Source organism: Ochotona curzoniae, unplaced genomic scaffold (genome assembly GCF_017591425.1).
Source record: "Ochotona curzoniae isolate NIBS_2020 unplaced genomic scaffold, NIBS_Ocur_1.0 scaffold_4701, whole genome shotgun sequence".
NCBI classification, from domain to species: domain Eukaryota; kingdom Metazoa; phylum Chordata; class Mammalia; order Lagomorpha; family Ochotonidae; genus Ochotona; species Ochotona curzoniae.
In genome coordinates, this window is record NW_024467122.1 from 49166295 (window position 1) to 49178578 (window position 12284).

The window sequence follows — 12284 nt, forward strand, 5'->3', positions numbered from 1 at the left end:
CCACATTTCTGGACCATAGTAAAGTATTGACATTTATTCCAATATGGGCTGTGTCCTTTAGAAACTAACAGTTTGGAAGATGCAGAAAAAGTGAATCCTGCGGAAGAATGGAGTTCTGAAATGAAAGCTGCAGAGAAAGGTAAGTGAGCTAGGAAGCTGAATGCCCCTCTGTCTGACTTGTTCTTATAGAGACTTCAAAAACATCAAGAAAAATGAAATTAACAGTTAAATTTATTCTGTTGCAAAAATATTTTTAAACTCGTGTATATTTTTTATAGTATGTACTTTACAGGAACTTTTAAAGATTCTTATATCAAATGAGATTAAGTCCAATAAAACTTTTAATAAGATGTGATTTTTGCGCCAACATTCTAAACATCATTTCTTTTGTTTTGTTTTCAAAGAACTGGAACAACTGAAAACAGAAGAGCAGGTGCTTCAAAGGTCAGCCTTCATGCCAAGTATCGGAAAACATGATGCTGGGGTGGCTCTGTGGGTTATCAGGCTAAGCCTTCCCCTGGGGTGCCACATCCCGTATGGGCGTGGTATGAGTCCTGGCTGCTCCACTCTTACCAGCTCTCTGCTAATGAGCCTGGTAAAGCAGCAGGGGATGGCCTAAGCCTTGGGTGTATTCATCCAGGTGACAAACTCAGAAGAAGCTCCTGGCTCCTAATTTGGACTGGCCTAACTCTGGCTGTTGCATTTATTTGGGGAATGAACTAGTGGATGGCACACTGGCCTCTCCCTCTTTCTTTCTGTAACTCTGCTCTACAAACAAATAAATGAGAAGCATATTTTTCACGTTTGCATATCATATCCAAGTGTAAGAGTAACAGAAATTAAGTATCAGTAATGGAGAAAAAATGCAAAATTCCAATCAATGTGACAATTGATAATGTTTTGCTGACATTAAATTATGCTAGCAAAATGATTTATGAAGGATAAGTTTTATTTATTTCTGCAAATTAAAAAAATACAGGCAACAAAATTATTGCACTTGTCAGTTTTAGGTTGAGCATCTTTAAAATATTTTGTGCTACTTATAAAAAGTATGTTGTTTCATACATACTAATAATGTTATATATTTAATAACACTTCATATGGATTTCAAGACATCTTCAAAATTCTGATTTGAGAATGACTCACACCTTTCCTAAGAAGATCTATTCCTTTTTTTTTCTTTTTTGATTTATTTTTCTTGCAAAGTCAGATATACTGAGAGGAGGAAAGACAGAGAGGAAGATCTTCCATCCACTGATTCACTTTCCAAGAGCTACAATAGCTGTAGTTGAGCCAATTCAAAGCCAGGAGCCTGGAGCTTCTTCTGGGTCTCCCACGCAGGTGCAGGGTCCCAAGGCTTTGAGCCATTTTCAACTGCTCCTGCAGACAGCAAGCAGGGAGTTGGATGGGAAGCGAGGCTGCCAGGATATGAACCAGCTCCCATAAAGGCAAAGACTAGCTGCTAGGCTACCACGCCAGGCTCTTTTTCAGTTTTTAAGATTTATTTATCTATTTGAAAGGCAGAATTAGAGAGAGAGAGTGAGTGAATGAGAGATCATCTATCCTCTGCTTCATTCCTCAAGTGGCTGCAAAGACAAGAGCCGGTGCAGGTCAAAGCCAAGAGTTTGCAACTCTATCTGGGACTCTCATATGGGTGACAGGGGTCCAAGTGTTTGGGTCATCTTCAACTATTTCATCAGGCACATTGGAAGTAAAATTGTTGGGGCTTCCACTTGTTCTAGTCTAATGCTTGCCTACGTGCCTGCCTGCATTCCTTCTTTCCTTCCATCTTTTCTTATTACCTTCCTTCATTTTGGTCTGTACTTTTTTTTTTTTTTTTTTTTTGAAAGGCAAAATAGCTGGAAGGTAAGCGGACCAATGGAACTAGAACCATCAGTCATATAGGATTCTTCATTACATGTGGCAACTTAATTTGCTACAACCACAGCACCCAGCCTTTGCCTGCTGCTTTTCAAAATTCAAAGCTAATGCTGGTATTATGGCACAGCAAACTAAGTTGCCACCTACAATGCCAACATCCCTTATGGGATCACTAGTTTTAGTCATGGCAGCTGCACTTCTGATCTATTTCGGTACTAATGTGACTGAAAAAGAAGTGACAAACCATCTGCCACCTATATGGGAGACACAAAGGCTCTGGGCTTCTGGCTTTGGACTGGACCAGCTCCAGCTATTAGCCAGGGAGTGAAAATGTGATGTGAAGTTATCTCTTCCCCTCCACTGCAAAAATCAAACTAAACTGGGCCTGGCTTGTTAGCCTAGTGGCTAAAATCCGTGCATGCACTGGGATTCCATATGGGTATTAGTTTGTATTGCAACTGCTTCTCTTCCCTTCCAGCTCCCTGTTCGTGGCCTGGGAAAGCAGTCAAGGACAGCTGAAGCCTTGGGACCCTGCACCGATGTGGGATACCCAGAAGAAGCTCCTGGCTCCTATCTTAAGATCAGCTTAACTCCAGGTGGTGCAGCCACAGGGGAGTGAACCAACATGGAAGATCTTTCTGTTTTTCCTTCTCTGCAAATCTGATTTTCCAATAAGAATAAGCAAATCTTAAAAAAACAAAACAAAAAAAAACCTAAGAACTTAGAAATGGATGCCATTTTTTATAAATTTACTTATTTTATTGGAAAGGCAGATTTATAGAAAAAAAAAAAAGAGAAATATCTTCCAAATGCTAGTATACTCCCCAAATAGCCGCAGTGGCCGGAGCTGAACCAATCTGAAGCCAGAGTCAAGAGCTTCCAGGTCTCCGATGTAGGTGCAGATTCCCAAGACTGGGCTATTCTAGACTGCTTTCCTAGGCCACAAGAGGTAGCTGAATGGGAAATGGAGTAGCTGGGACATGAAGCAGTGGCTATGTAGGATCTCAGTACATGCAAGGTACGGGTTTAGCTGTTAAGCCATCACTCCAGGCCTGGGAGTCATTTTAATTGAGTTAATGATTTAAATTTTTTTTATCTAAGCTGTTGGTGACAGCCAGTGGGTTTAAAGTGGGCCTATTTTAAATTCTGCTTCTTCTAGTCTGTTTTCAGCATGTATAAATTGTTCAAAATTTATCATATAGGATGCTGGTGCTTGAATGTGGAGATTTAGCCTGTGGGCACTGGCCCCAATAAAAGTGTTTTATCTGTACAAAGTGAATTCTGAATTCTCTAGCAAAGACCTTATGTTCCTGGTTTTATTTACAGAAACCTTGCAGAACTGAAGTTTCAAAAAGCGCAGACCCTTGCTCAAATAGATTGCATGAAAAAGCAAACAAATAGAACTAAGGAATTACTGGACCAATTGAGGTAAGAAAAAGCAGGTGTCATTTGTGTATTGATCCTGTGCCTCAAGGATTATCTGAAGCAGATGGAGCAGTTGTTGCTTTTTTACAAAGTAACAGCATCTCACATATTTAGAAGCTAGAGGCTCCTGCTTCCATCCTCCCCATCTTCTTTTCCTATCTCCCTCCCATTATTCTTTTTCACATATTATTTATTACAATGGCGTATTTTTCTATCACTTCACAATCACAAGCCTAACAGTCCAATAGATAAAGATATAGCATGTAGAGGAAGAAAAAAAAATGGAAATCCAGTTAATTAATTTTAATGTACTGCTACAAAATTTTTATCCTCTAGTGTGGTGTGCCCTCAGGGATTTACCATACTCATTGCTAAGCTGATACACTATACAAAATAGGAGAACTATGAAATTTAAAAACATGGAATACTTTCACATAGATTTGGCTTTTCTTCAGTATATAATTGAATGTTGAGTTACAATGTTTAAGTTATAATATTGTGTCCAAATGTAATGGAAAAATACAACTTGCAACTCTTACTACTGTTTGTGTGATATCTTTTTTTATCTTAAAAATACTGTTTTGTTTTGCTTCTCTCTCTCCAGTTTGTCTGAATGGGATATCATTGAGTGGAGTGATGATCAAGCTATATTCACCTTTGTTTATGACACAATACAACTTAACATTACCTTTGGAGAACCAATAGGTGAGTAGTGCAATTAAAATAACCCTTTGTATAAAAATGAATAGCTAGGGTCCAGCATGGTAGCTTAGTGGCTCAGGTCCTCGCCTTGCATGCACCAGGATCCCATGTGGGTACCAGTTCGTATCCAGGCTGTTCCACTTCCATTCTAGCTCCCTGCTTGTGGCCTGGGAAAGCAGCAGAGGTCAGCCCAAAACCTTGGGACCCTGCACCTACATGGGAGACCCAGAAGAAGCTCCTGGCTCCTGATTTTTGCATCAGCTTAGCTTTGGCCGTTGTGGCCATTTGGGGAGTGAATCAGAGGATGGAAGAGCTTCCTCTCTGTATCTCCTTCTCTGTAAATCTGACTTTCCAGTAAAAATAAATATTTTTTAAAAATGAATAGCTAACTAACGGCATGATAATATCACTGCTGAAAAAAAAATTTCTTTTTAAGATTTATGTATTTTTATTGTGAATTCAAATATACAGAGAGGAAGATCTTCCGTCCCAGGATTGACTCCCCAAGTGAGTGCAATGGCTGGTACTGTGCCAGTCTGGAGCCAGGAGCCAGGAACTTCCTCCAGGTCTCCCACATGGGTGCAGGATCCCAAAAACATTGGGCCATCCTCAACTGCTTTCCCAGGCCACAAGCAGGGAGTTGGGTGGAAAGCAGGGCTGCTGGGATTAGAACCAGCACCCATATGGGATTCTGGGGTGTTCAAGGCAAGGACTTGAACTGCTAGGCCACTGTGCTGGGCCCAAAACCTTTTTTTAAAGATTTATTTCTTTTTATTGGAAATCCAGATATGAAGAGAGAAGGAGAAACACAGAAAGATCTTCTGTCTGTTTCACTCCCCAAGTGATCACTACAGCTGAAGCTGAGCAAATCTGAAAGCCTCGGGGTCTCCCTCGTGGGTTTAGTATCCAGAGGTTTTGCGTCATTCTGCACTGTTTTTCCAGAGTACAACAGGGAGCTGGTGGAAAATGGAGCAGCCAGGACACAATCCCATGCCCAGTAGGATCCTGGTGCATGCAAAGTGAGGTCTTACCTACTAGGCTCTGTCACTGGGGCCAGCAGTCTGAAGTACCTGGCTAAGCCATTGCACCATCAAATGGCTCCATCAAGTGCCAGATGCTTCATTAGGATCCTTTTCCTTGCTGATGTGCCTAGAAAAGCAACAAAGACAGCCAAAGTTTTTCATATGGGAGACGCAGTTCCTACCTCCTGGCTTTCATCTGCCCTAGTCCTGGCCATTATTACCATTTCAAAAATGAACCAGCAAATGAAAGATCTGTTTTCTCTATTTCTGCAAATTTCTTTTTTAAGATTTATTTATTTTCATTGGAAAGGTATATTTTTACAGACTGAAGGAAAGACAGAGAGAAAGATCTTCTATCCACTGGTTTACTCTCCAAATGGCTGTAATGCCTGGAACTGAGCCAATCTGAAGCAAGGAGCCAGGAACCAGGAGACTCTTCTCAATCTTTCATGAGGATGCAGGGTCCCAAGGCTTTGGGGCATCCTCTACTACTTTCCCAGGCCACAAGCAGGGAAAAACAACAACAAAAACAGAAAAGAATAAACAAAAACAAACAAACAAACAAAAAAACCAGAGAGCTAGATGGAACATGGAATAGCTGGGATACAAACTGGGGCCCAACTAGATATCTTTCAAATAAATAAAATAAACCTTTAAAAAGGAGGGATAGGGCCCGGCGCGGTGGCGCAAATGGTTAAAGGTCCTCGCCTTGCACACCCGGGATCCCATATGGGCGCCGGTTCTAATCTTGGCAGCCCCGCTTCCCTTCCAGCTCCCTGCCTGTGGCCTGGGAAAGCAGTCGAGGACGGCCCAAAGCTTTGGGACCCTGCACCTGCGTGGGAGACCCGGAAGAGGCTCCTGGCTTCGGATCGGCATAGTATCGGCCGTTGTGCTCACTTGGGGAGTGAATCATTGGGACGGAAGATCTTCCTCTCTGTCTCTCCTCTCTGTATATCCACCTTTCCAATGAAAAATAATAAAAATAAATCTTTAAAAAAAAAAAAAGGAGGGATAAAAAAATCTTATCGCTTTAGTGTTAATTCAATTTTAATTTATTAGATAAAGATCCCAGCGCTGTGGCCCAGTGGCTAAATCTTGCACGCACCGGGATCCCTTATGGGTGCCAATGTGTATCCTGGCTGCTTCTCTTTTCATCCAACTCCCTGTTATAGCCTGGGAAGGACATTGAGAATGACCAAAGCCTGGGACCTTACACCCCTTGGGAGACCTGGAAGAAGCTCCTCGCTCTCGACTCCTGGCTTTGAATCAAATTAGCTCTGGCTGTTTCGGCCACTTGGAGAGTGTTGCAGCTGACAGAGGCTCTTTCTCTCTGTGTCTCTTTTTCTCTATAATCTGCCTTTCCAATAAAAAATAATAAAAAATAAATAAATAGGGCCCGGCGCGGTGGCGCAAGTGGTTAAAGGTCCTCGCCTTGCACGCCCGGGATCCCATGTGGGCGCCGGTTCTAGTCCCGGCAGCCCCGCTTCCCTTCCGGCTCCCTGCCTGTGGCCTGGGAAGGCAGTCGAGGACAGCCCAGGGCTTTGGGAGCCTGCACCTGCGTGGGAGACCCAGGGGGGGCTCCTGGCTTCGGATCGGCATAGTATCGGCCCGTTGCGCTCACTTGGGGAGTGAGTCATCGGACGGAGGATCTTCCTCTTTGTCTCTCCTCTCTGTATATCCGCCTTTCCAATGAAAAAATAATAAAAAAAAAATTAAAAAAAATAAAAAAATAAAAAAATAAATAAAAAATAAAAATAAAATTTTTCTTGCACAGATGTTGGGGATAGAAAGAAGTGATATTAATGAGCAAAGCTGTGTGCTATGTTTTAAATTTCTTTCCAAGTTATTAGTTAAGCTGGTTGAGATTAGTGGAGATAATGCAAAGGATAATGTGATAGACCTTCAGTTGCCTGTGAATAGCCCTGCCACAGAGAGGAGTAGAATTCTCAAGTACTGAGTTTAATGTGGCTCAAATCAGACAATAGAAACAAATACTATCTTTTTCTGGTTCTTTCTAGCTGGTCTCTCTTTCCTGGGTAAGGCTTCTAAGAAGATTATTGAGTTGAAGTTTCAGTCTCTGTTAGATGGTAAGTTCACAACATTTTTGGCCTCTAAAACTTCGTTGGTATTTTGTAGATATAAATTTCTCCTTAAGAACTCTTTACTACTAAGTTAAATTTAAGCAATCATAGCAATTTTTTCTATGAGTATTAGGCATAAAACTTCTGGTGTAATGTCCTAGGATTTTTTTTTTTACTATTACTAGGCAATATTACTAGGCCTTGAGCAATTATATAGGATTCATAATTTTAAAATTGTGATTATGAGTAAATTACTTTGTGTGGTGTATGTTTGTACTTGTATCAACACTATGAGGAAGAAATTATTCTTCGTTTTACCAATTAGAGAGAGCAGAAAATTTTTGAGTGTTATATTTAGGGTCACTAAGATAGTAAAGAAATGATTTAAACTCAGTTTTGTATTAAATTTTAACCCACCCTCTTAATTAATTGCTATCCTGTATGTGATTAAGTCTTAAATTTTGGCAAGAAGGTCTTATATTCACCATATGTGTTACAATAATGCTGCAAATAAAAAATGAAGAGGACACCATTGCATTAGTAGTTTTCAGGCTTATTTAATTTGCGAACTTAGTATTTTTTTAACTTATATAAATAAATAAATATTAAGTAATGCCCTGCTTTTGATTTTCTTCTCCCCCAGAAGATAAAGCCCCGCCTTCCTCCCTTTTGGTTCATAAGCTTATTTTTCAGTATATTGAGGAACAGGAATCCTGGAAGAAGACATGTACCACCCAGCATCAGGTACCCAAGGTAAAGCCTGCTTTCAGAAATAGAAAAAAAATTTGTATTGTGTGTCCCCCTAAAAATAAATAGAACTGAAATTTTACATTTTACTTTAAAAATGTTGTGGAAAATTGAATTAAATGATTATGCTTATTTTGCTGCAAAATTATGTTGAAATTAGGGGCTGATATTGTGCTACAGCAAAATCATCACCTGAAAGCCAGTGTCCCATATGGATACCGGTCATGTGCCAGTTGCTTCATTTCCATTGCAAGCCCCTTTTGTCCATATTGGAGACCCAGATAATGAGAAGACCTTTCCTAAAATAACCTGAAATGATAAATGTATTCAGTTTGACTTTTTTTTTCTTTTTGTGTTTTTTTTTATTTTGGTTTTTTTTTTATTACATTGTATTATGTGACTGTTTTGTTTTTATTTGTTGTTTCTTTTTATTTGTTTTTATATTTTATATAACTTTTTTGTTTCTTTATAAAAGAGCCATCAAAAACTAAAGGTTTTGATAATCTCATCAATCCTCCCTGCCCCCTAGATGCTTCAAGAACTTTCATTGGTGGTGAACCATTGCAGACTCCTTGGAGAGGAGATTGAATTTTTAATGAGATGGGGAACATATTATAACCTTATGAACATACATGTGGAAAATACTGAGTAAGTGTGTTGATTCTCTTGGGCTGCCAAAATACTGCAAATCAAGTGGCTTACCATCTCACAGTTCTGGAGGCTAGAAACCTGAGGTTGTAGTGTCAACAAGTTAGTTCTTTCCAGGAGCTATTAAGGGTTTACCCTACTTCATCAAGATTTCAGCTTAGCTATTTGTATCTGCAGTGACAAGAATTTCCAAATTCCAAAGTATTAAGGGTTAGAACTCTGATGATTTGGGGAGGAAATAGTAAGTCAAAAATTTATTAAAAATTAATTTTATTAGTATGATTTGTTGTTAATATTGAAAAATAATCATTACAATACCTTCCTTGTTCTAAGTTTTTTATCTTCTGTTCCCTCAGTAAGACAAGAAATATTTACCTAAGTTTTATAAGCCAGTGTAAAAGACAAATGTCCTATAATTTTGTTCTGTATTCTTAGTTGCAAATCTTGTCTTTTACAGCCTGACACTTTTGTTTGCCAGCTCTGCAGCATTTGCAAAGTTTGAGATAACATTGTCTCTCTCTGCCCATTATCCATATGTCCCAGTACCGTTTACAATTGAAAATCACATTGGGAGCACCAGGTAAGACTCCCTTTTTACCTTTGTTACTTAGTTCGAAAGATCACTCAAAGTGGTCAGTAAATGGATGGATTGTAGTGAATGTGAAAGGTCAGTTCTCTTAGATTTGAAGAATTTATTTTTTTGTTGTTGTTGTTTGTGATTTATTTATTTATTTGAAAGGTAGAATTATAGAGAGATCAGTCTTCCATCCCTAGGCTCACTGTCCAAACCAAGGCTAAGAAGGACCAAAGCCCAGTCTCAGGTACTTGAGATGCCTACTGCTGCTTTCCTAGGCACGTTATCAGGGAGATATATTAGAATGGAGCATTCAGGACACAAATCAGTTACCATATGGGATGTTGGCATCACAAGAGGTGACTTAACCTGCTTTGTCCCAACATTAACTCTGAAAGTCAGTGACTTTCATTGCTACATCCAGTGAATGCTAGAAACAATTGATGTATTATTATACCTGCTTTATTTTTAGAGCATTCTTGTCTAAAGTGGGAATTAAAAATGAAAAAATTGTAGATAAAACTAATCCCTTATACTTTTTTTTTCCCGTTATACAACTTTTTTTTTTATAATTTTTTTTTATTTTGACAGTCTTTACATAGTTAATTGGGGCAAAAAGGGTCAAGGGCTACAGGGAAAGTGGGTAAGACTATTATTTCCATATTGTTTCCTTCATATATCTGAGGTCCATTATACAACTTTTATAACCTTAAAAAAAATAAATAAACTCTGGGTCATTATACTCTTCTCAATTAGCTGGTAGAAATAGACATAAAAAGGCGTCCTTCCTACTACACAGTGGTAAATTTTGTGATTGTTTATACATGCTACTGACAAATTGGAGGAAGGTAGAATTTAAAATGGACCCACCTTAAATCCATTGGTCATCACCAACCATTTAAATTAGAAAATGAAAGAAATTACCTCAAAATGCCTCATAGTGTGTGGCACAATATCTAAATATTCACCTTATAAGTGCCAGGATCCCATATGGGCACTGGTTTGTGCCCTGGCTGCTCCACTTCCCATCCAACTCTCTACTTGTGGCCTGGGAAAACAGTAGAAGATGGCTATGCACCCATGTGGGAGACCCGGAATCAGTCTCCTTGCTCCTGGCTTTGGATCTGCTCAGTTCTGGCCATTGCCGCTATTTGGGAGTGAAGCAACAGATGGAAGATCTTTCTCTCCTTTCTATAAATCTAATCTGCCTTTCCAATAAAAACAAATAAATCTTAAGAAAACTGTAAAATAAAATGCCTCACAGTTGCATACAGAATTAGTTCTCGGGTCTACTTTGGAATCATATTAAACTGAACAACCTGCTATTTCCAGAAATCCCCATTTGTTCTAAAAGAAGTGAGAGAAACTACCCAAGAACATGCATTGCACTGAATGGAAGATAAATACAACTTTCCAGAAAAAGTTATTAACCTTTTTGTTCTTTCCAGCCAAGATGGCATTGCTGCCATTCTGTCTAAAGTGCCATTGGAAGACAACTATCTGAAGAATGTGGTCAAGCAAATTTACCAAGATCTGCTACATGACTGCCATGTCTACCACTGAATCCATGGACCATGGTTGTAACAACCAAGCAGGATGCGCTTAGTCACATTATATTAGGGTCTCCATTGCAGTTTATCGTGTGTCTTTAGGTCATAGAAGCTAGTAAAATTCTCACTGATGATGTTATAAGTGATGGGTATGATTAGTTGTCAAAATTGTTTGGATGGAGGTGATGTAAGGTCCCAAACACTTTGCTACCACCATATTCACTTTTGTTCCAAAGGTTTAAGTAATAGTACATTTTAAGTAAAATTTTCCCCTGACTAAAATTGTGTGCTGTAAGGTGTCCTCAGGAGAAACATTCAAGCATAAGAGAAGTTACCATTAACAAAAACATGAGCCAGTACTAGTAATTTTCAGTAGCCTGGCTTTGCCTAGCAGATATTTTTGGAATAGAAACATGTCTGTTTACAAACAACTCATCTTTTTTTTTTTAATGTCAATGTTAAGAAAAATCAAATGGAAGGGCTTGCTTTTCATTCTATGATGTCTATTTTCATAATAAGTTTTTTTTTTTAAGGTAAAGCTAATTCATTTTAACTCAGTACATATGTAAATAATGTTTTGTGATATAGTATGGAGATGTATATATCATATAGTATATAGAGAAAATACTTTTTTTGCTAAGCAATTTCCATCTTCTGAAGCTGATTTATAGCAAACGTCTCAACTATCATTTATTAAATAGTGGCGTAACAGTATAATACCCAGAATACCAGTTTAACCAATTTTTGGCAGTAGTAATAAATCTATGAGCAAGTATTGTTGCTGAAAATACACCCTCCTCATTCAAAAGTAAGTATATCCATCTATGAGGTAGACAAATATGAAAGCGTTTTTACCCAAACTTTTGTCAAATCCTAATCATGATAATCTTTGCTTTGTTTATATTTAATTCTAAGCTGAAGTATATTTTTATTTTAAATTAATTTTCCTTAAAATTTGCTTCTTACCTAGGATCAGGGTAAAGTCCTATAGATCTCCTGGAATGTTATCTTCCCTGTTGGTTTCTTTATCTGAAATAAAGTGTAAAGATCATATGGCCTTTGAAGCTTCAAAGTCAAAATTCATTTCTCATGAAAATTAATAGTTTCCCTATTTCTATACACTCCTTGAAAAATGTTTGAAGTTATTAATATGGTCTTTTTTCCCATACAACTTAAATTAGCTTTTTAACAGCAGTGCTGTTTCCCATCCAGCTCCCTGCTTGTGGCCTGGGAGAGCAGTCAAGGACGGCCCAAAGCCTTGGGACCCTGCACCCACATGGGAGACTAGGAAAAGGTCCTTGCTCCTGGCTTTGGATTGGCTCAGCTCCAGTAACTGGCCGCTTGGGGAATGAATCATCAGTCGGAAGATCCTTGCTGTCTCTCCATATCTGACTTTGCAAGAAAAATAAATCTTTGTAAAAGGGTACCTGTGAAATGTAGTATTACATTGTTAACCCCATAATGTTGGGAATGGTTGTTGATGTTATGTTATGGCATTTAATTGGTCAGAACGATAATCTGCCAGCTATGTCTCCAGACCAGAGATGGTCTCCTCAAGAAACTGTTGAATTCAGCTGGGCAATAAGATACTGGACACTGTGCAAGGCACATGCTTGCACTGGAAGAAACAAGACTAGATTTGAACTGTAATACT

General features: G+C 38.8%; 1 protein-coding gene across 1 annotated transcript in view; it reads left to right on the plus strand.

The window, feature by feature from the left end:
* Positions 1-11813, plus strand: part of KNL1 (kinetochore scaffold 1) — a 55894-nt gene extending 44081 nt beyond the window's left edge. Inside the window, exons 18-26 of the mRNA XM_040969113.1 lie at positions 62-139; positions 405-444; positions 3208-3309; positions 3911-4011; positions 7049-7117; positions 7755-7864; positions 8388-8506; positions 8964-9086; positions 10529-11813. Of these exons, the coding sequence (XP_040825047.1) occupies positions 62-139; positions 405-444; positions 3208-3309; positions 3911-4011; positions 7049-7117; positions 7755-7864; positions 8388-8506; positions 8964-9086; positions 10529-10643 (857 nt within the window). The 3' untranslated portion in view covers positions 10644-11813. The remainder of the gene's footprint in view (positions 1-61; positions 140-404; positions 445-3207; positions 3310-3910; positions 4012-7048; positions 7118-7754; positions 7865-8387; positions 8507-8963; positions 9087-10528) is intronic.
* The last annotated feature ends 471 nt before the right edge of the window (positions 11814-12284 follow it).